Below are 23,834 nucleotides of genomic sequence, written 5' to 3'. Positions count from 1 at the left end.
CATGTACCAAGGCTTAGTCCTCACCGCAGCGGCCCGGGCCTGTAACAACAGGAACTTACTGTAAGGAGGAAAGTTGTTGTTGCACCCAGAGGAATAAATAGTAAAAAAGGTGTGAAAACAGACTATTTTGTAAACGCGTGCCAACAACAACATTAGCAATGTGCCTTGCGCATGGTATCACATCATTTACCGTGTATTCCTCGTGTGTGTTTTCGTGACAAAACATAGTTTGGAGACCTCATCGGGGATTCCTCCCTGTGAAAAGATCTTGTAGAGCGTGACCACCTGTCGCCGCTCAGTCATGTAGTGTGAAAACCACAACGACTTCAAGGCTCACGATTACAAGACAGCAAGTTGTGTAGTGAGAACAGTACAGCGATCTGACGACTTTGAAAATCTTGTAGTGTGAACTTGGCTTTAGCGTCTTGCCTCGCAAAATTCACGTTTTTTCGGTGCTGTGTCTGCCCTTTTCGTAGCTTCCTCCTGGATGCATGCTTAGGATCTTTTATAGAAGTTGACGCCCAGGAACGTCAACAAAATACAGCACACATACAGCAAAATAAGAACATACTGGTAGAGGGCTGCAGGGTCTCAGACACCGCCACACACTTCTAATGGTTCAGAAGTGATTGATTTTTGTCTATACATTTTTTTTTTAGGAAAATCCTACTCATTGGGCCTTTTTATATATAGTGTATGACACTTTTATGAAATCATTCTGTGAGCTGTAAATCAGCTCTAGACCTGAAAAGAGAACCCATTATGTCGTTATGCTTCTGTAATCAGGTATGCTGGCATGTTTTCACTGCATGTAGTCCATGTCAATGTCACTCATGTGAACAGTGTTTGTGTTGTTGAGTGATTTTATTTCTGTTGAGTTGGCCGCATGCTAAGCCATGTGTGTTTTCCAGCATGGACAGAGCAGGACAGACAGAAAGGCAGTGTTCCTCAAGGTAAGCGGTGGCTGTCAGACACCCAGATAGGTTTCCCTTTTTAACAGGATGTTCACGAGGCACTTCCTAGTCGGGGCGCTGTCACTGCTAATGACGGGGAGCATTTTGACTTAAAAAGGCACTCCTTTGACTTCTGCTATTTGTAATTCTGCATGAGACGAAAGCTGACAGAAAAGTCACTGATAGCTTGTTTATAATTCTGGAGCATGTCTGTATTTGCCTCTTGTAAACGCTTTCTCTAACCTTATCTTTGCATGCGGCTTTTATCTTCGTGAATCTTGCTGCTTTCACCTCGCTAATGTTTGAAATAATTTCCTCCTCATCTTTCTCCCTTTGCCTTCAGGTACGCCAGTGGATAGCAGACAGGGTCACCGCAAATTCATCTCCCGTCTCGCCCTCCACCTCCTCCTCTTGCCCCGGTCCCTCACAGGCCGGCGATTGGTCGGCCCTGCGACGGGATAAGTCCTCACCTCTCCGCGGTCCTCATGGGAAGTTTGTTTCTCCTGGCACAACCGCCGGCTACAGTTCCTCCTCTTCCCCACCAGAACAGCCCGCCCCTCCGCGACCCCGCGGAGAGCGCCACACAGACATGGCAGAGCTGGCGAAACATGTGAGTGAGCCTCAAGATGCAGTAAAACATTTTTATTATTCGGACATGCAAGAGGTGCTTGAGCTTAGAAAATCAGACATTTTTAATATTCCACAGGTGGTTTGAGGCGTCACAAACTGCTGCGAGTGCAACGCATGTCGGTCGGGGGGTGAAAGTAGTTTGAAGTTCTTGTTGGTACTACTAGGCTACCCCAACCTTCATCGCTTGATATTATTCTCCTCCCACCCCGAGCTTCATGCATCCCTGGACACATGATTCAATGCCCGTAAGGTGTAGAAAGAAATTAGAAACACTTGACATCATGTATAGCAAAAATATTTATTTAAATGGTGAAAGTGCTGCAAAATAATTTGTAAATGTTTACAAAACTTCAAGTTTTGAGTTGTTATTCCGACTTAAAGCTGAAGTAGGCGAGATTGGAGCAAATATGATTTAAAAAAGTTACTTTTATAAAACGGTCGCTGTAACGTGACAGTATGTGCATGACAGGTAACCTGAAAAAAACTCGTGTTTCCGATTATTCCGACATCACATGAATGCAGCACAAATGCCCATCTCACAATGTTAATGAAAGTGAAACAGCTTTGCCACAGGTGTCAACAAATGGAGCTGTGAATAGGGATATTTGACACACTGCACACAGTTGTGCCGGCAGTGATACATGAGGATACTTGATGTCAGAGTGTGATGAACAGAAAACCCCAATTTAGAAGCATGTTACAGTCTTCTGCCTGCATGAGGAAGATGAAATGATACTGACCTGACATCACTGGTGGTGAAGTCTCTTTTTGTAAAAACAGAAGTGTTCTGTAGTAAAGGGGGGGGGGAGGGAGTGAATCGCTCCTCCGCTGTGTTATTAACACCATACATCTCCAGCCTCTCTGCTGCAGCATTACTACCAGGGAAAGCCGTTGTTATCCAAAACGCTGTAAGGGCGCAGGCCTTTTGAAATGAAACAGAGTAATGTGACTGTTCACGTTCTGTGTTGCAGTTCGAGCCGGTCTCTGGGTGAAATTCTCATCCTTTCAAACTAAATTATTAAGTTATTAAATCCAAAATGCGCCCACACACTTTTGAAGATGAACTACAAGATAACTCTAGCTTGTGCGGTGCTGTACATCGTCTTATGTTTATCACCCACCCCTCCTTACTCACAGCTTCAGAAACACTGTTGTAGCTCACTAATGTGTCGGCAGGATTTACTGAGTGGTTTGACCGTTGTGTGTCCTGTAGGAAGCGGACATCGAACATCGGACCCAGACGCTGAGGCGAGAGGGCTTCTGGTCAACGAAGCGTCTCACCCGCCTGACGGAGCCGCCACGACCCAAAGTTCACTGGGACTACCTGTGTGAGGAGATGCAGTGGCTCTCTGCTGACTTTGCTCAAGAGAGGCGGTGGAAGAGAGGGGTGGCTAGAAAGGTGGGTTACGTTTAAGTTGTATGTGTTTTTACTAGCTTGCTTGAAAGATTAAGTATGCTATATTTCTGATTTATAAATGTATGTTTTCGATGTTGTTATTAGGTGGTGCGAATGGTGATGAGACACCACGAGGATCTGAGGCAGAAAGAGGAAAAGGCCAAGAGAGATGAGCACTCTAAAATCAGAAGAGTTGCCTCTTCTATCGCGAAGGAGGTCCGGGCTTTCTGGAGCAGCGTGGAGAAGGTACAGATGATTCACAAAAACCAAGCAAACAAAACATTCTGGTTCGAAGCTCAGCTGTGGAATTTGAAAGGATCACGGCCTCTCTTTTGTTGTTTTTGTCACAGAAATAAAATGCACTTTTCAGAAACTAGAATACATATACAAGCAAGTGAAATTATACTGTCTAATTTTGTCCAATATTCATCATTCAGGCTTTATTGTAGCTTCTATTGAAGCAATGTGTTGAGAGTGTTGGTGTCTTATCGTTTGTCCGTTAAGGTGGTGCAGTACAAGCAGCAGTCCAGACTTGAGGAGAAGAGGAAGAAGGCTTTGGACCTTCAGCTGGACTTCATTGTCGGCCAGACAGAAAAATACTCGGACCTCCTCAGCAAGTCACTCGCACCCTCCAGGCCTGCTGAACCTGAACCTGAACCGGTCCCCCAGACTCCCAATAAATCTGTGCCATGTGCCACTGATGAGGATGGTGAGAAGTGTTTTTATCTCTGCAAAGCATAAGGAGATTATGTGTTCTGTCGTGTGTCTGTCTGTCCGCGGCTAATCTCGCATACCGCATAATATTTTTTGTGCTCATTTATTATTATATGTTCAAGGACCTCTCGTGGATGCGGTGGTTGACTCTTTTGGAAAACATTTTTTTTTGTTGACTGTTTTATACCGTCATTGACTGCTTTTACATGCACACTAATATTCCACTATTCTGAATATTTACAATATATGGGTCATGCAAACAGCATATTCCATTTGGATATTCTGAATGGAGCATTTTACGATTAAGACATGTGGGATATGCTGATATTATTCAGGTTTTAGGAGCATTCTTTAGACATGTATACAGCGCATTCAGAATATACGTCCAAATTGGTTTTTTTTTACGGCAGTTTGTGACACACGGCCTCTTCCCCGTTTGCGCCCAGCTCTGTGTGTTGTACACAAACCAACTAGCCGACAGTTTGCAGAGATGCATGCTCAAAAGAAAAGCCTACATTTCTGGTCGGAAGAAGAAACACACCTACTTTTAAACATTATGAAAGACTTGGATATCAACAGGTTTTTGGAATATGTGCCAAAATGGCAACGCTGACCTCTTCAGGAATGTGGTTTAGGAAATGAAAGAGGGAGGCGGTGTTGTCAAACAAGTCCACCATGTAAATGTAAACGGGAGTATTAGTGGACTGCTCATTCTACTGGTCGGTAGGGACCACAAGTGTTCAGTTTAGAAGTGGAAGTGGGTAGGGAGCGGGTCAACTGCACCCCCGGTAGACACGAGGTGCTCAAATATTCCTTTAGCAAGCGGAAATCTGATGTTTTTAGCTAGCTACAAGCATTTTGCTAGCGTTTCAGCCCTTGGTTGCATGTTGTAGCGCCAATTGTTTTCCCTTCAAGTGGGCATAGTTTTCAGAGTAAGACGCTCTGTTTCTGTTGAATAAGATTCAACTCTTCTTTGATTGGGAGGGGAGAGGGAGACTCACCTGGTGGAGATCTGCACTCTACTGAGTGTAAAACCTGCACCTCATAAATAGAGCTTACTGTCTCCATGTCCTAGTATGACACTGCTTTCAGAGCTGAATCATTGGTTCATACCGGAGACGTTGTCATAGCTACACAGAGGTAAAATGTTTCATAGAGACAAAAAGCTGTTCTTCATTCTCAAGGTTGTTGCATCTTTGAGAGAGTCGCCTATGTTCTCACATGTCTGTGCAAATCCACCGGATTACCTGAGCTTCAATGCATCTCGACTAAGAGGATGTTGAGTTTAATAATCGTCAGTGCAGTTTAACAGCATATCCAGGGTATTGTACCGAGCACCGCTTGGCAACCGTCAGGTGTGAGACTTGTCAAACCTGTCAGACTAGTCTGCTGGCCGTGTTTATCAATGGCAGTTGATTCCCAGAGCATAGAGGTGACTTAAGTTTAAGGGTTGCTCAGTCAGAGGAAGGACAGACTTGGCAGTGATTCATGTCTGTGAGTCAGTAGTCCAGTCTCACTTAGATTTCAATATCTGGCAACATTTATTGTGGCGCTAAAGTGCAACGACAATCTGCTTAGCCATCAAGAATCTGAAATTTCCTCTAAATTGAGCTGTTTTTTAACCAAATTACTTCATAAGGCCACAATAATTGAAACATTTCTTGGCTTTGAAAAATGCAGTTGGGCCTCTGTGTGGTGCCTTATGAACCCAATCGATCCAGATACAATATATATCTTTCTGTTTCCTTACAGCTATGTACAATATTCACGAAGTCCTTTTCACTGAAAAACAATTCTTGTTTCTCCATGCAGACCGAGACTTTGAGCCTCCCTGTGAGGAGGAAGATGACGAGGCGACCATAGAGGTGGAGGAGCAGCAGGAGGGCAATGACGCTGAGAGCCATAGGAGGGAGATTGAACTGCTGAAAGAGGAGGGCATGCTGCCCCTGGACCAATTACTCAGCACCCTCAAACTGCCACAGGTACCTCCACAAACCTGATGGGACTGGGATTGATGTCTTAAAGTAGAAGAACACTGTTTTAAGTTATACTGATTCTGGGTTTGCTCCTCCTGCCGGTTAAAAACAACACATTTGGTCTTTGCAAGTGTAAATGATGTTTATTTGCATATAGAGCAGGGAAGTGAGATTCCATCACAAGTGATCAACTCAAGACGCATGTGGAGACGCATTCTAATGCCCGGTCTGAACAGGGCCTCTGATTCCATGCACATAACCTTGTTTTCATACACGTTCTGATTTCTTCTTGATGTTAATAGTTCTGAAAGAACCAAAAGAAATGAAGCACACTGTCACACCATCACTTGTGCTCACTTTATTTACAACCTTGCAGTCTTCAGACCTTCAGATTTTATGATGCTCTGCCGCAGTTTAACCGGTAAAAAGTCGTTCCCTTGTGATTAATGAAAATAAAACTGATAATGAAGACGGGAGCGCTGTGCTGTGCTCACGATGCCCTCTGAAAACAATTGCAGTAATAACACATATTAGTACAACATCGTCGTCTCTAATGTCTATCACACATTGTATTCACTGTACACACATTCATTTTAACCTTATGATGATATATAATTCAGATCTTTTTCACTTCCAAATAATTATTTTGAGTAACGTTATTTAATGTGGGATGATGCACATAACAAGTCTTAAATATATTTATTAACATAATGCCAAAAATACTGACTGTTTTTTGTGTATAAATCATATACATGACTACTGAGTGCTCTTGATACGGACCACAGATGTTTGTCATTTAATCACTGAATCATTGGATCACATAGGAGTCGGGCTCAGATGAAGAGTGCTCTGATGAAACCTCTTCATCGGTGGAGGAGGAAGACGGCGAATTCACTGCCAACGATGAGGATGGTAAGATCTCTCTCAATATAAGATACTAAAGTAGTTAATACTTGGACATATCTTGGAAGAAGGGGTAAAAGCATTGCACTGATGTACTTGTAATGAGTCTATTAGTGATGTAATATTTGTTTTCTCCCTCTTCCCATTTTCAGCTGAGGATGAGGAGGACACCATAGCTGACCAGGAGAAGGTAGAGGGAAATGTGAATCACGCAGAGGAGCTTGATGACTTGGCCAAAGAAGGTATTTATGCATACAATGAAAAGTGTAATTGCTCCCGTTGAGTAGCCTCTTGTTGTTGCTTTGAAGGTGTTTAAAGTGCTTTTCTCTCGGTTGAAGAGCTTCTTTTATTGCTGATTATTTGCCAAGTGGAATTACCTCACTGCTGACTTCAAATCACTTCCAAATACATTTGAGCTAATACTAATTAAATAGTCCGTCTTGCCTTTTTTCCAGTCTATTGAGACATGAATATAAAAATTAAACAACCATTCCAATTTTTGATCGTCTGATATCTGGAGTCAGCATGAAATAGACCTTAGTGATCTGAGCACCAGAATATTTCAGGGTTTAGGTGCACCATTTCCTGGAAAAACATTTGGTTTCCTCTTGAATATTTTTGAATCTACTAACCTGTATGGCCAGAGGATGAATACAAGTTCTCAACTGTGCAACTAAAGATCTTTTTGCTTCTAAATAAATGAGATATACAGTAACTTATGCGTGATGTGCCTATACTGGAGCCCTCCCAACACCATGCTTTTTCTGATTGCTGTTTTTAATGTAGTCGGTAATGTGGTACTCATTTTAAGCAGTGCCCTGTTTTTAAAAACAGGAGCAGTAAACATCAACGCTGACGTATCTCTGCTCCCCTTGTAGGCGACATGAGTGTTGAGGAGCTGCTCGAGAAGTACAAAGGAGCGTACGCCTCAGACTATGAGGCGCCGTCTGCGTCTGGCTCTAAAGAAAGTTCTGATTCGGAGGTGTCTGGGGATGAGGAGGAGGAGACCGAAGAAGATGAGAGTGATGTGGAAAGCAACACTTCCTCCTCCGGTACGAACCAGGTCACAGGGAATCAAAATAATGTCATATAAATTGTTTATCCGCTCCCACTTTTATATTTCCTTCTGTATGCTTTTTAAAGATTGTTTGCTGCTTTTAACGCATGCTGCTTATATTTATTATTAAATGACTTCCTCTGCTTCCCTCAGATTCAGCAGGAGACAGCGGAGAAGATGACGACAGTGAGAAGGATGAGGAGAGTGAGGAAGAAGATGATGGCTGTGGAGATGAAGGGATGGAAGTCTTACTAAAGGAGGGAGACAACAGCCCTCCTCCCGCTAGCTCACGGCCAAAGAAAGAGATCAGCCATATTGCTGCTACTGCAGAGAGCCTGCAGCCTAAAGGCTACACTTTGGCTACTACAAAGGTCAGTCTTGAATATTTAGAAGAATATTTTCTTCTTTTTAATGGCAAAAGACAATTTAGTAGCTTGGTGAATACAAGGAATTTGTGTCATTTGACTGACGGTGTGTTGTCAAAGCCTATCAGTGTTAAGATTCTCCTGTCGTCATTAAAGCTGAATCAGAAATGGAGGAAAGAAAATAGCCATCTGTGGGCACCCAGAGCGCTACGATAGTGCCTCACATTTGTACAGAGACCAGCCGAAAATCTATGTCTATAAATGTGTATAAACTGTAACGCCGCTGCCGAATATATGCCTAGATGACGTTACTTTGAGTGTTGATGGAGCTGCTACAATGTTAGCATAGCCTAGCCCTGATCACGCCAGACTCCATTCAGAAAACAAGCATTTTAAAAGTTGTTTGCTTGTCGTCTTACGGAGAGACCTGACAAAGCATGAATTCAGACTTTTTACAAATCTGCATCATGATGTAGTTATTTCGGCATCCTTTTGATCCGCTTACTGCAATTAAATCATACCAGAATCAGTTTATTTTGGGATCATACCGCTGTAGTAAACCAGATTAATTCAGCCGACGTGTGACTTGCTAAATGCAGTGGATACAGCTCCCTCCGGATGATGTTAAATGCTCTGAACTGTCTGTTGGTATCTATCTATCAATCAATCAATCAATCAAAGTTTATTTGTATAGCATCTTTCATGCAAATTAGCGCAGTTCAAAGTGCTTCACAGATGACTGACAAGCTGGAAATAAGACCGAAACAAAACAACAGAAAAGACAAAACAATTATGCTTTTTGATAATTTGAGACCAATGCTCACAAGACAATCAAATGATAAAAATGTTGTAGAATAAAAGCTATAGTAAAAGTAATAGTAGTAAAACAGTGTTTAGTAAAAAAAATAATAAATAACAATAAAATAGAATATATATCTAATTTTTTCACAACTTAAATATGTTGTTAAAAGGTGAGCCTCTCTTCCTGATCCTGCGGTGAAACTTCTGGTGTGAACACAGCATAAGACTTGGGTTACTTTTTGCCGTTCTGAACCATCATTTTCTCATCTTTTTCCCCCAATAAAAGGTCAAGACTCCCATCCCATTCCTGCTTCACGGCCAGCTACGAGAATACCAGCACATTGGACTCGACTGGCTGGTCACCATGTACGAGAAAAAGCTCAATGGCATTCTGGCTGATGAGATGGGTCTGGGCAAGACCATCCAGACCATCGCTCTGCTGGCTCACCTCGCCTGTGAAAAAGGTAACAAACCTGGTCCTGATGCTTTTTAGTACCATTTAAACATACAGCAGTTCATTGGGATTGTCTTTTTTGGAGTGCTACTCGTATCTTTATGCACTAAATGAACCCTGATGACCCGTCTTTTATGTTCAAATGCTGATGTATTTTGTCATTTGACTTGTTGTGTTCAGGTAACTGGGGCCCTCACCTCATCATCGTCCCCACCAGTGTGATGTTGAACTGGGAGATGGAGCTGAAACGCTGGTGTCCTGGGTTTAAAATCCTCACTTACTTTGGCAGCCAAAAGGAGAGAAAGCTAAAGAGACAGGTAATAAATAGTATTAATGGTAAACCTTATTATATTTAGCACAGGTGTGATTTTAATTTTTAATTTTTTCCTACAATTTGCAATATTTCTGGTGTGCAATTGTGTTTTTTTCTGCTTTAAGTACTGAATGACGACCCTGATGCAACCTTTTCTTTCCACTACATGTATCTGTGATGGATATTGTAACAAAAAAAACACAAATTTAATCCATATTAATTGTCCATTGTTGTTTTTCTTAGGGCTGGACGAAGCCAAACGCTTTCCACGTGTGCATCACTTCGTACAAGTTGGTGCTGCAGGATCACCAGGCGTTCCGGCGCAAGTCTTGGCGGTATCTGATTCTAGACGAGGCACAAAACATCAAGAACTTCAAGTCCCAACGCTGGCAGAGCCTGCTGAACTTCAACAGGTCGGTAGAGCTAGGTGTACATTTCTACTTCTGAGAATACGAAGCAAACTTTAAGGCTCTAAATGAACAATTAGTGTGGTATCGCTGCTTCAAACCTGCAATATTAAGGAGCACCACATAGAAGTCAGCACTGTTGATAAAAGAAACCTCAGTGGATCTGCAGACTTGGACACGTCATCAATGATGTAAAGATGTTTCATCATCTCTGAACGTTATGCACACACGCCCAGCTGGACCAGCCAGGAATGATTAGTACTCGTCTGTGTCCAAGGGTTGTTCCTTCAAGCTCGAACATGCTTCAGAACACGCACCAGTGTCTCTGTGCATGAGCTGTCCAAAGTCAGTGTAGCGTACTTACTTGGTGTACTTTGTCCCTGCGATTTTAACAGGAGAATACACATCAGTGTAGTTCACAAAAAACTCAGTTTAGCGCCTCCTTTTGGGGGAAAGAAGACAGAAGATTTCATAGACTTCAGTGCAATTTGATGTTTGAATTGTGATTTTGAAAAGTTTGTATGCATTTATCTCTTGTTGCACAATCGATTGTTTTATACTCAATTATTTTGCGATCTTGCCTGAACCTGAGCGGTTCCCCCAAAAGGGTCTGGGAAACATCCACATGTCCATTTTTCCCAAAAGCAGAGTTCCCTGATGTTATTATTGCTCACTATATGGCATAATAACCCGGTAGATTGAGATCATCATGGCTCCAGCATTCTTCTCGGAAATGAGGCTTGTAGGCGGAAAGTCTGAATAGGTGTCATAAGCAAGCATTATTTACCAAGTAGCTTTGTACAAACTAGTAATCCTCAGTGAAAACAATCTCTCTGACAGTCTGTGTAGTGCTTCAGAGCACATTCAAGGATGCCTCTCTGTCTCATCTGTGGGCTGCTGCCTGTCACAAACAGTCCGTGTGCATTCAGCTGTAGAGGACATGCCATCATTCAGTATTAACTATGTTAGACTTTGAATGCATCCTCGAAATTCACCAGAGCACTTCACTGTTTATCCACAGGCCTCAGCGGTGTGTGGATGTGAATGTTAACCAGCTAGTCTTACAAAAAGAAATGTTTTTTTTTTTCTCTCTCATCAAAGTGGCTGTAATTAGACTTAACTAGCCATCATTTGGCTGGTGGCCTGTTCCAGCTGGTGGTAATTTCTCACCGTTACACCGAGCTTCAAAGAGAAGCTTCTGCCCATGAGGAGGCACACACACACTGTTTTATTACACATAGATCTTCTTCAGGCAACGGGGTACATGGAGATAGAGAGAGCACTCACTCAGTGATGAGCCCCAATGCAAAACATCTGTGCATCTCAAATGCAAAAACCTTGAACTCATGTGTGGAATACAAGCATGGAGGCTGAGGGACGAGAACCAGGAAACACATTTAGAGATGTTCCAACACCATTTTTTCCTTCCCGAACTTGGGGTATCGGCCGATACGGAGTACAGTTCCAATATCAGCCTGGTTAAAAAATATATATAGTTGTTGTTGTTGTTGTTGTTGTTATTATTATTTGCTGTAACAACTACTGGCCGTGTTTCCACCAAGAAGCTCCTGGTAATTTTAGCACCAGGACTACTTTTCAAGTAAGGTTCCTTCAGCCCATTGTTATCTGCGTTTCCATAGCGGTGGTCACAGTGGTAAACAAACTCTGCAGCCTGCAGTTCAGTGTGCCTGCCCGTTTCATCTAAATAACACGTCTCACTGTGACGACGATGTTTACTGCTGCATAGTATTCACTGATGCACGTTGGATGTAATGAATGAAATGTAGAGGAGTAAAATGAAACGTAAGAGTGTCTGTCTCCACAGTAAATCATGTGTTGAATGTATGATGGTTATTTAGTTATGCTTTAGAACTTAAGAACTTTTTTTTCTCTCATTCACAGCACCGCCATGCTGTTGATCTCCTCTACCGCTTGCGCGACCTCTTTCTGCTCCCTGTTGTTTTTAGAATGAGTTGGGATGCCGACAGCAGAGCCTAACTGTAATTTTAATGTCATCATACAAAGAGAAATGTTCTTCCCTCGTCCTAATATGGTCCTATATCGATACTAGAGTACTTCCTTGTTTTATGAACGAAGCGGTACACGAGTTGAAGCAGTGACGCTGTGTGTGTGTTTCACCAATCAGCGACGGTACCTGTACTTTTCAGACAGTACTACCCCCATCCAGGGTCTTTTTTGTTGGGTAAAAAGGCTCTGGAAAATATCCCAGGAACTTAATATAGACCCTGGTCCCTGCGGTTGAAACGTAATGTGTTCCTCAAAAGGTGCCTGGTTCCGGGGGAAATTTCCTGCGGTCAAAACGGAGCTAAAGTGGAGCATTTAGCAGCTTAAGAGACAGATATTTCCCTCAGGAGTTGGTAGAGACCAAAATTAGAAGGAGAGTGAATACTGGACTGGACAAACACGACTCAAAATGATTGTTTATGGTTCTCTGGATCTGCTGGATGTGTAGATAGGCAGCTGTTTGCCATATAAACTTTAAAAGGTGACAATGTCAGTGTTGTTAACAGCGTGTTGCACCCAAGTGGCCAAAAAACATCAATCAGTGCAGGTTTAATGAGTCTTAAGCAGCAGCTTTGCAACCCATTTATATGAACTCCATTTCTTCTCCTTTGTCATCTATAATCCTAATTCTGTAAATCTTGCCACCTATATTTAAATGTCTACATCCTCTCCCCGTTACAGCCACCGGCGACTGCTGCTGACAGGAACCCCCCTCCAGAACAGCCTGATGGAGCTGTGGTCTCTGATGCACTTCCTCATGCCCCACGTCTTCCAGTCCCACCGCGAGTTCAAGGAGTGGTTCTCCAACCCGCTGACGGGGATGATCGAGGGCAGTCAGGAGTACAACGAGGGCCTGGTCAAGAGGCTCCACAAGGTGCTGAGGCCGTTCCTGCTCCGGAGGATCAAGATCGACGTGGAGAAGCAGATGCCCAAAAAATACGAACACGTGGTGCGCTGTCGCCTCTCTAAGAGGCAGCGGTTTCTCTACGACGACTTCATGGCACAGGCCACGTGAGTTACTACTACCCTTATCTTAATTATTCCTTGAGATTGTTGATCATATTACCAGTTTTTTTCTCTCCATTCATCACCTTTTTTGTTTCTGATTCACAGGACCCGGGAGACGCTGGCAAGCGGTCACTTCATGTCTGTGATTAACATCCTAATGCAGCTCCGTAAAGTGTGCAACCACCCCAACCTGTTCGACCCTCGACCCATCCAGTCTCCCTTCATCACGAAGCCCATTGTTTTCCATACGGCCTCCCTGGTGCAGGACGCCCTGGAGGTCTCTCCTATGAAGGTTGGCATGAAAGGAAAACAAAAAAAAGCTTTAATTTGGTCAGAAAATCAAGCAGACTTGATATTATAATATAATGTTTTTACATCCTCAGCGCTGCGACCTTTCTATGTTTGACCTCGTTGGTTTGGAGAGTCGTGTGTCCCGGTACCAGGCAGATGTCTTCCTGCCGCGTCACAAAGTCAGCCGACAACTAATCCAGGAGATCGTGGAGTCCCCTGAACCCCCTCCGAGACCAAAACCAGTCCGCATGAAGGTCAACAGGTACACAGCTTCAATGACTTTTAAAACCACAAGTTATGCAGACAAATTGCTCCCCCAGAGGAATACAGCTTTGCCTGCACCAGTATGCCAGTTGTGCATCCTCTCATCTGTAACTGTGGGAGCAACTTGTGTTAAGTGCTTTGCTAAAGGTCACCTCACAGACAACTCAATTAAATTAAAATTCAAAGCTGACCAACATTTGGCTGCCGACAAAAGTCTATCAGGATTATTTATGTTCTTTTGTCCCTGAATACAATGTTTGATCTTTTGTACGTTGGTCTGTCTGTCATCTGTTTTAGGATGTTCCAGCCGCCTCCTAAAAGTGATAATCGATCGGTTCTCCTGATAAACAAACCTACCTGCTCAGTACCTCCTGCAGCACAGACCCCCAAACCTTCTCCGGTTACTGAAGTCACCTCGACTCCTGCACCTGCTCCTGTAGTTCATCAAGGCAAGTGAAGAGGGGAAAAATTAAGCTTGAACATGATTTCTTTAATTCAATGGCGTATAAGGGCCATTGTAGGGAAACAAAAAAAAAGACAAAGCCGGGGAAGGTGGATAATATTAAGAGAAAAAAATGAAATTTTATGCTGTCAAAGTTAACACGACAATAACGTATTAACGCAAATTCATTTTAACGCCACTAATTTCTTTAACGCATTAACGCAGCTTGCAATATTTAGGTTGTAGCAGGCTCAGTTTTAAAGCTAGAGTGAAGATACTGGTATCATATGAAACTAGAAAACCTAATGAATCCATTGATACCAACCTTGCATTAAAGGAATTATTGGCGTTAAAATGAATTTGCATTAATGTTACTGTCGCGTTAACTTTGACAGCCCTAAAAAAACACTTTTTTCCAGATTTTTATCTCGTAAATTTGTGACTTTTATCTCCGAGAATATCTGTTTTTTCTCAAAGTCATTAGTTTTTTTCTTATAAATTTACGACTTTAATCTGTGAGGTTATCCAAGTTTAATCCCGGAAATGTATTCTCTGATTAAATCCACCCTCCCCTGGCTCCGTAGATTGATATTTATTTATTTTACCTACAATGGCCCTAATACACCATTGTATGTAGAAGCAATACATCAGAATGTATTTTGTAATTTCAGATCTTTTTATTATTTTTTGCTTTTGCCTTTAGTGGTGTGTTCAGTGGCGACCACAGCCGCTCCTCGCCCGGCCATGCATCCTACCGCTCAAACTGCAGTGAGATCCAGCGCTCCGAAGCCAGTGCTGACCGTACGGCCTCCCACTGCCTCCTGCACAGGCAGCATCCCGGTCCATACGAGTCCAAACCCCGGCAACATCCTGCCCCAGAGGGTCCTGCTCAGCCCAGATATGCAGGCTAGGCTGCCTTGTAAGTGTACACTTCAGTTGTTGGAGATGACGTATTATCTCCTTTAAACTCCACCCTGAATGATAGCTGTCAGATTTAATATTTTAGGAGTACTTTAGAGAAGCACACCTTTTTTACAACAAACATCACACACACTGGTCCTCGTGCTTCACTGTCGTAAAGACTCTTTTATCATTAACTCATAAAGAAACGATAACTTTTGCAGTAAAGTGAATGTTCTAATCTACGTCTTCTCTCTGTTTTGCTTCCTAAGCTGGTGAGGTAGTGAGCATCGCCCAGCTCGCCTCTCTGGCAGGGCGACCTGTGTCGTCGTGTCAGGGCAGTAAACCCGTCACCTTCCAGCTTCAGGGCAACAAGCTGACTCTGTCTGGAGCCCAGATCCACCAAGTCCCAGCAGCTTCTCCACGCCCAGTTCAAGGTTAGTGTTACACTGCTTTTCGTACTTTCTATGGGTGAATGAATAGACTAAGGGAGAGTTTCTTTTTGTTTGAGGTGAACGAAGTACGGGAATACCTTGAAAATAGCCCCTTTTTTATTTAACAAAGTGCTCAAAAAGTCCCTGAATTTCAAATGAGCCACGTAACGCTGTCTTATATTTTGACTAGGGCTGTCGATAAATTAAAATATTTAATCACGATTAGATTGTCCATAGTTAATCGCGATTAATTGCAACAATTTTATCTGTTCTAAATGTACCTTAAAGGGAGATTTGTCAAGTATTTAATACTCTTATCAACATGGGAGTGGGCAAATATGTTTGTTTTATGCAAATGTATGTATATATTTATTATTGTAAATCAATTAACAACACAAAACAATGACAGATATTGTCCAGAAACCCTCACAGGTACTGCATTTAGCATAAAGAAATATGCTCAATGATATTCACAGTGAAAACACAACATTGTTGTTGCTTCTTCAGGATGTACAAAAAAGAAGAGCAATGAAATAATTATGAGTTCTAAAAGTGAAACATTAAGCAAACTCATTCAGATGATTTATTTTGCAATAATTGTGCAGCTCCAGTTTTACTTATTTAAACCTGGTCCCTTAATGAAGGAATAATTGAAGTCATTAGGTATGATGTGTTATAATGTGGTTACTGGAGAGTCTGTGGAGAAAAACGTTCCTGATTATAACCTGTCTGACTCTCTCTGCAGCTAATGTGATGCACCTGGTGTCCAGCGGGGTGCAGCACCACCTCATCACCACGCCGGCCCAGGTGACGGTCACGAGCAGCACCTCTACTGCTCCACCTACCAATCGGCTGCCTCACAACGTCTCAGCGCAAGGTTGACCCTTTTATCATCTTACTCTATCTTTCACATTCTGCCTCTTAACAGATTATCAAACAATGTTATTTTATTATATTAATGACTTTCATTCATTTATGCCCAAACACTATATTTAATATGATTAGGAAAAATGCCACATTTGTTCTGATTGGTCAAAAGTCTTGACATTTGGTATGGACTCACTTTGAGCAAGTATCTAACAGTACAACGTTTTTCTTTCAGGATTCTTTAAAAACTTTCAATATAAAATATTTTTTTACACTGCAGATGTGTGTATAACTTTGATATTCAACATGTTATGACTTCGTAGATACCAAACACTTGATTGTGCTCCTTGTAGTTTCTGAGATATAGACATTTTCTTATCATACTATATCTAGTATTTGGGCACATAGGACTACTGTTTATTCCTAAAATATAATGGAGTCTATTGCAAAAACATAGTTTCATAGTCTCTTCTGCCCAAATACTAAGACAAACTCACTTTTTTGAGAACACTTCCACCAAAGGAAATACTAAATTTCAGTTGCGGGCACAAAAAGGTTCATTGAACGTCTGAATTAGCCAAATAATTATAATTAGTATAGAGTGCTGCAGGAATGAGTCCTAAAATCTGAAAATGAGTTAGCATTGTAGCACGTCCGGTTCCCTCGTCTGGAAATCAATGTGTTTTTAGTTGGATCAATATTCAATATTTTGAAGCTTTGACATGTCTTAAAAAAGGCTGTTAACTAACTAACAACTAAATGAGACGACTTAACGTCATCACGCCGACTCATCCGCCTTTACAGCCTCGTTGTTTATACTCACTCTGATGCAACGGTGGTGTAGTTAGTTTATAGCCTAATGTTAGCTTTTTACGTTGCATTCATGCTTCAAAAATCATAAGTGGTGTTCAATTGTGGAGATAATCTTGCTGAACAAAACACAAGTATCATAAACATGTGTTTGCCACAGAGCTTATTTTCTGCAATAATCCAAAACCCAATGGAACAATCCCGTTGGCTTTTTGTTGCGGGAACCAGACTGATGCTAACTTCCTGGTTGGCCTACAGAAATACGTCATCCCCGGAGCACTCTATTGGCTCTTCTGTTAAAGAAAAGATCCTTTAAATCCTGTCTTTTACCCTTTAAGAAGCCTTGTTTCTCACATCTGATATGTTCCATGTTTCCTCAGTGGTCCCCGCCATGGTGAGCAGCCCTGGCGTCGTGAAGATCGTCGTGCGTCAGACAGCAGGCAAGGACGGCGGGACCGTGCCCACCCTGGCAGTGGCCCCTTCCCCTCGTGTTGTTCCTCTGACATCCCCCTCCCCGCACCCCCACGCCATCACCACCACTGTCAGAAGCACTGCTCCACTGCAAATTGTCCAGCGCACCCCCGGTCCCGCCACTGTCCACTACACCATAGCTCCTCCCGGAAACCCTAGCCCGACCCCGAACCAGCCCCACCCCCCTCGCCCTGTCCTCAAAGTAGTGCAGCCTCCTCCATCGAGCGCAGAGCAGCCAGGTGAGAGAACGAGCTATAATTCACAACGCTGTGTGCATGCATGACAAGCAGAACTGGGTCAGAACATTACTGCAACTAATCTGTAGTATATCCTATCATCCCACTCCCAAATCATTTTAATCTGCTTAAAGTAGCAGATGTGTGCAGCGTGTCATGTAAGATGAAACATACAGGGAAGTTTAGGCAGTCACAGGAAAGTCTCTCTCTCCAATCTCGAAGCCAGTTTAGGATATTTAAAGATCCAGACATGATTTATAGAAATACTCTGCTTTGAATAATAATTTGTCTGATATGGTTTTTACATAAAAGAGTGAAATTACTTAGAGAAGTGACATCTACATCTTCTCCCTCATTGGAAAAATCCAGAAAATATCATTGTGTTTACATGCACTTAAGTATCCGGCTTCCTCCAGTAAGCTAGTTTCTGAAATGAGAAGTACAAACAAGGAACCTATTTTCTGTAATTTGGGGGTTTGGCATTAGAGAGTCCTGATTGCTCCTGGAGAATGGTGATTCCACTGCCATGCGTACAGGTAACCAGGTTTTTAATCGGCTTTTTACAAGTATGCATCTGCAGCACAAAAGACTGCAAGGGGAGGTGAAATGTAAGTAGAGGTCATTATATGGAACGATGTGTCCTTGAATTTACAATAACTCATCAAAAGTCCTGCTAAAAGTAACACAAGGTGGCCTCTAGAAGTCTAAAGAAGTAGTTTTTCATGGCTGAGCACTTTTCAGTGCTGCTGCAGGGCTGAGTTTTCTCTTCCATTCTCCAGGAAACGTGCGGCGGCGACGCGCTCTGAGTTCAGGCTGGTGTACGCCAAGGGTAGAGTACGAGCAGGGAGGCATCTGATTGGTTCTTTCCAAGCGGATCGCAAGGCAGTGATTGGTAGACGTTTTTACAGGATTACAGCAGCTACAGATGACGGCTCTTTTCCGGTCCTTTTTCAGAGCTCATCAGTAATGGATCGCTGTCGGGGTTTAAAAACCATTTCAACCAATAGAACAAATAGTGGAGACTGGAGAACATCCTCAACCCTGCCTTTAATGTTTTCAATGAAAATAAGAATAATTAAGTAAAATATCAGTCAAAAGAATCACAATTTGATATTTTTTCAAAATTTTGCAGCCCTAGTTGGTATAACATAATGACCCCATTCAATTCATTATAGAATTGAGCCTTTGCCAACAATAAATTCACAGATTTTTAAGACTTAATAGATCAGATCTGACAGACAAAAGTTTAGTTTTTTTGGGGAGAAATTGTTTCCCTTTTATTAGCTGTAATGAAATTCATGGTTATTTACAACTCTCTGCTTTCTCCTCCGTCCTCCCCTCAGCTCCGGTTCCGGTGACCTCCTCGGCCTCTGCGTCCAAGTCTTCAGCAGCACCACGTGACAGCAGCAGCAGCAGTCAAACACCAGTTACCACGAAGTCGAGACCCAGCACGGGCACAAAAGCCTTCCCTCCACCCAGGAGAGTACCTCGGCCTCCTCCTCGCTCTCCTTTCCACGTGGTAAGCAAGTTGTGTAGTTACATTCTTCCATATTTAAGGTGATTTATCACAACAGCACACACAACTATTGGAAACATGATAATGCTGTTTTAGCGTCTTGTGTTCCAGCTCTTCACCTCGCTAACGTAAACCCTCCTACTCAACAGTCATGGCTGGCAGACAGCCTTAAACAGCAGTGTGACAGCCGACTGGACTTCATCATAGGAGTCAACGAGAACCGCTGTGCAGCGAAGCCCATGTACGGCCGGGAGGTTTTGGACTTCTTGACTTTTCTCCCTGGTCCCCGTCCCTCGCCGGCCGCCCTGAGCTCCAAGGGCGAATGGGGCCGCTCGGGCCATAGCAGCGCTCTGTTCGCTCAGTGGCAAGACAAGTACGACTACTGGTTTCAGAGTCGCGCTGTGAGGAAGGCCATCCACAGCATGGATGACCGGCTGGAGCTGCTCAATGAAATGATAGACCGGTAGATCAGCTGGTTTTCTTGCATGACACTTTTCTGAGCTTTAACTTAAGAGGAAATATTTGTGATTTAACTGTTTATTTATTCTGCCCCTTTTCAGGTTTACATTTGCGATTCCTCCAGTGGAGGCTCCTCCGATCTCCATGCACTGCTGCCATCCTCCTCCCTCTCTGAGCCACCAGCAGGCCGTCTTCTCCTCCTTGCTGTCGACTCAAGTCACTCCGCTCACTCGCAGCCTCCATCGTATCCAGTGTTACATGAGGACCCAGTTCCCGGACCTGAGGCTTATACAGTACGATTGTGGTAAGATGCTTTTTTTTGCAGCATGTTTGATACCAAGAGCAGAAAAACTCAAAATACAGAGTATCGAAGCTCGCTGCTTTGAGTTTGTTTAGACTTAATCTGACGACTAAGGAAGCCCTGAGAGGCAAGTGAGGAATAACAATTCTGGTGATCCATTTTCTAAGGCCCTGTTCAGACCTGGCATTAACATCCGTCCTGATTGATCGGGCTCATAGGTGGACAGTTTTAGAATGCGTCTCCACATGCGTCTTCAGTGACCACTTGTAATCCCATCTCACTTCCCCGCTCTATATGCAAATAAACACGTAGTAAACACACGGCTAATACAGCAGACGTTGTGACGTAAGATAACAGGAATGTCAGTAGTAATATCCTACATATTCGTGAATTCTGGTACATTGTATTAACATCAAAATAAAAAGTTAGTGGGAAGTGTTTGTTACTAGAATATTAATTTCGTCCACAAGAGGGCATCACTATCCCATGTTCTAAATAGGACTAAAAGTATTCATGTATTCATCCAGATGAGTTTTAATTTCTCCGTGCGCTTTAAACACAGGGTAAGTTGTGTAAATTGCTTTTAGTCCCATTTAGAACATGGGATAGTGGTGCACGTCAGCCTCTTGTCGCCTCAATGACTACTATAACAACAAAAGTTTTCATCTGCCAAAATATTTTGTTTTCAAAGATGAAAAAAAAATGTAAGGAACTTATTATTCTGGTAAAAAACAACATTTTTAAAGTCATAAACACAGGAGAGAAAACAATTCAGATCAGAATTAGAAAATGGATCACCAGAATTTTTTTCCTCTCAGGGCTTCTGTATATATCAGACAATTTTCTACATATTATTTATCTGCAAAGTCATAAAATTTCCTGAATAGTTTGTATATTTACTGTGTGCAGGTAAGCTGCAGACTCTCCACACGTTACTGCGAAAGCTGAAGACGGGAGGCCACAGAGTGTTGATCTTCACTCAGATGACACGTATGTTAGACGTGCTGGAGCAGTTCCTCAACTACCACGGACACATCTACCTCCGTCTGGATGGCAGCACCCGCGTGGAGATGAGACAGGTTGGTGCTGACGGCGTTTTCAAATGACCACGTATGAAAATAGAATTAGATTTTTACTGCCTCACCTAAATTACAGCAGAATATTTAAGACTGAACACTGAAAAGAAAGGAAAATGTTAAATAAAAAATCACGTTAGGGTCTAGTCAGTCCGCCGTCTCTAACGCTTTTTCTCTGTGCATCTTCTTCCTTCTTCTTCAGTCCCTCATGGAGCGCTTCAACGCAGATCGGCGTATTTTCTGCTTCATCTTGTCAACTCGCAGCGGAGGCGTCGGGGTGAACCTGACCGGGGCCGACACAGTAGTATTCTACGACAGCGACTGGAACCCCACCATGGACGCTCAGGCGCAGGACCGCTGCCACCGAATCGGCCAGACCAGAGACGTCCACATCTACAGGTGACGGCGTAAAAGTGCTTTTACATGAGCGATACATTTGTGACGGAGTAAATTAATTATGGATATAAACAAGTAAAGACAACGATTAATGGAAAATACATACACCTTTTATTAGAAAATAATAAAAAAGTGCAACTTCAGGACCCGCTGCTTCAGTTCTCAAGATACAAGGCAAGGCAATATTTAACAAGAAATAAAATAAAGAACTTCTATTCAAGTTAAAGGGACTGTTTGTAAGAATCAGAAATTGTTTGTTACGATAACGTTTCTCGCTGCGGAGCTCCGTCACTTCACAAGACACGGTAAACCTCTGTTGGTCTGGATGAGCTGCAGCAGTTATTTCTGCACAAACGTCCACTGTACATTCACTAGATATTCTCAGAGCTACTAACTCTTCTGCAGTGTGGAGTGTGCGCGCATGCACGTGAGAGTGGAGCGAAAGAGCGAGAACGAGCGCGGTGTGTGAGTGAAGGCAAGCAGGCAGGCAGAGGAGCAGAATACAGCAGAGACTCCGGCCCTGGAGACCAAAGCTACGGTCTCCGACCGCGGCCAACACTGTTTAACAGACGGGCTTCACTAGATAGAACTTTGCGGTTTCGGTTCTTCCGTGTTGTTTGTGTTGGAGTCTGATTCTGAACAGCGTGGCCACACGCGAGCGTGCATGGCACACCGCCCCGGATTGATTTATAAGTGTAAGAAGTTACAAACAGTCCCTTTTAAATGAACAGTGGTTTAACCTGCTGCTTCTGTTCCCAAAACAAAGCGCATGGCGTCTCAGTAGGTGCGTGGAAAGATTGGTCGTGTTGCCGTTGTATTTTTCATCTGACCTCTGCATATTCTGTTGGCATTTGCTATGATTCCCCATAAAGACCAAATGTGATTTCAACAACATATTAATGTATTTTTTTTAACTGTTCCTCTTCAGGCTGATCAGCGAGCGAACGGTGGAGGAGAACATTTTAAAGAAAGCCAATCAGAAGAGGATGCTGGGAGATATGGCGATTGAAGGAGGAAACTTTACCACGGCCTTCTTCAAACAGGTAGGAATTTACAGTGCACTAATTAATTATTTATTTGACCAACAATAGCCTTTGTTTTAACATAATACTCCACTTTATGAAAATACATTCCCTTAAATGATATGATTTCATACGATGGGATGCAGAATGACACCACATCTCACTGTTTCTACTACCAGCTGCACATCATATAAAAGTGCAGGAAAATTCAACCAAGTATGTTAAAGTCTCTCTGGTGTGTGCTCGATGACTGAGCACATAAAGAGATGTTTTTCATAGCTGCAACACTAGAGGAGGCTAGAGGCTTTGTCCTCTTCTCCTTTCATTAAATGTCTTCAGATCTACCTTTTTTAAGTAATGCCACTTATGCTGTTTGAAGTGTGCCGACATTGAAGCCGTTTATAATGAATACTGCAGTAAATGACACCATTAGCATAACTGCTCCTTTTTGAGTATATTAACATCAGGACGTTAAGCGGTTCAAGTGCCTCCTTATTATTGTTGTTCTCAAGTACAGAGAACCATTTTTTCTTGAGCTGAATGCGTCTCGTTTTCTTTTTGTTCTTCAGCAAACCATCCGAGACCTGTTTGATATGAATGAAGGGGAGCGGAGGGAGGTGGCGGTGGAGCTATCGGTGCCCCAAGCCGAGGAGGCTGAGGAGACTGGCAACAAAACGAGTACCACCATCCTGGAGCAGGTTAGACGCATCACATGTACCAACATACACCGATCAGCCATAACATAATAACAATATCCCCGTTCCTTATAACCTGTCCAATCTGGGTAATATTATGATGATGCCATAGCATGACGTGATCATCTTGAAATGCTTCTCGCAGGCCCTGTGTCGTGCCGAGGACGAGGAGGACATAGTAGCAGCCTCTCAGGCCAAAGCGGAGCAGGTTGCCGAGCTGGCGGAGTTCAACGAGAACATACCGCTGGATGAGGGAGGCGAACAAGAGGAGGTGGAGGAGCTCTCAAAGGCTGAGCAGGAAATCGCTGCTCTGGTGGAGCAAGTGAGTAATCACGCTGTTCTGTTGTTGAGTTATTATTTTAAAATCAAGGGTAGAACATGGACGTTTTTATCCATAGCTGTTGTCCGTGAAGATGGGGGTATTTCTGCTGTGTATCTGCATCATGTCTATAGAGTTATTATTCTATGCTCCGTTAACTCACCATATAATCTTCCTATCTCCAGCTCACTCCCATTGAACGCTACGCCATGAACTTCCTGGAAGCCTCATTAGAAGACGTGTGCAAAGAGGAGCTGAAGCAGGCTGAGGTAACGCGCCACATCTTCTTCACCTTTTGCTTAGTTTGAATTGTCTCATCAGCTCAGCTTTCCA

General features: G+C 43.0%; 1 protein-coding gene across 3 annotated transcripts in view; it reads left to right on the top strand.

Annotated features, from left to right (window-relative positions):
• The window catches only part of srcap (Snf2-related CREBBP activator protein), a 40,306-nt gene that overhangs the window by 8,811 nt on the left and 7,661 nt on the right, over positions 1 to 23,834 (top strand). For 2 of the 3 annotated variants that reach the window (XM_074620356.1, XM_074620354.1), the window contains exons 4-33: positions 912 to 953; positions 1,297 to 1,563; positions 2,797 to 2,982; positions 3,085 to 3,225; positions 3,484 to 3,688; positions 5,506 to 5,675; positions 6,494 to 6,581; positions 6,725 to 6,814; positions 7,451 to 7,624; positions 7,783 to 8,000; positions 9,082 to 9,259; positions 9,430 to 9,566; positions 9,806 to 9,975; positions 12,676 to 13,005; positions 13,108 to 13,294; positions 13,386 to 13,555; positions 13,855 to 14,006; positions 14,703 to 14,918; positions 15,172 to 15,336; positions 16,079 to 16,210; positions 17,391 to 17,720; positions 19,061 to 19,236; positions 19,383 to 19,696; positions 19,794 to 19,996; positions 20,903 to 21,072; positions 21,272 to 21,468; positions 22,394 to 22,508; positions 23,057 to 23,185; positions 23,328 to 23,504; positions 23,687 to 23,770. In XM_074620356.1, coding sequence (XP_074476457.1) covers positions 912 to 953; positions 1,297 to 1,563; positions 2,797 to 2,982; positions 3,085 to 3,225; positions 3,484 to 3,688; positions 5,506 to 5,675; positions 6,494 to 6,581; positions 6,725 to 6,814; positions 7,451 to 7,624; positions 7,783 to 8,000; positions 9,082 to 9,259; positions 9,430 to 9,566; positions 9,806 to 9,975; positions 12,676 to 13,005; positions 13,108 to 13,294; positions 13,386 to 13,555; positions 13,855 to 14,006; positions 14,703 to 14,918; positions 15,172 to 15,336; positions 16,079 to 16,210; positions 17,391 to 17,720; positions 19,061 to 19,236; positions 19,383 to 19,696; positions 19,794 to 19,996; positions 20,903 to 21,072; positions 21,272 to 21,468; positions 22,394 to 22,508; positions 23,057 to 23,185; positions 23,328 to 23,504; positions 23,687 to 23,770 — 5,313 coding nt within the window. The remainder of the gene's footprint in view (positions 1 to 911; positions 954 to 1,296; positions 1,564 to 2,796; positions 2,983 to 3,084; positions 3,226 to 3,483; positions 3,689 to 5,505; positions 5,676 to 6,493; positions 6,582 to 6,724; positions 6,815 to 7,450; positions 7,625 to 7,782; positions 8,001 to 9,081; positions 9,260 to 9,429; positions 9,567 to 9,805; positions 9,976 to 12,675; positions 13,006 to 13,107; positions 13,295 to 13,385; positions 13,556 to 13,854; positions 14,007 to 14,702; positions 14,919 to 15,171; positions 15,337 to 16,078; positions 16,211 to 17,390; positions 17,721 to 19,060; positions 19,237 to 19,382; positions 19,697 to 19,793; positions 19,997 to 20,902; positions 21,073 to 21,271; positions 21,469 to 22,393; positions 22,509 to 23,056; positions 23,186 to 23,327; positions 23,505 to 23,686; positions 23,771 to 23,834) is intronic. The other variant, XM_074620355.1, reaches the window with a different exon arrangement.

The sequence above is a fragment of the Sebastes fasciatus genome, chromosome 20, assembly GCF_043250625.1.
Source record: "Sebastes fasciatus isolate fSebFas1 chromosome 20, fSebFas1.pri, whole genome shotgun sequence".
NCBI classification, from domain to species: Eukaryota; Metazoa; Chordata; class Actinopteri; order Perciformes; family Sebastidae; genus Sebastes; species Sebastes fasciatus.
The sequence above is the reverse complement of the archived record's forward strand: the minus strand, read 5'-3'. Positions and strand labels throughout refer to the sequence as shown.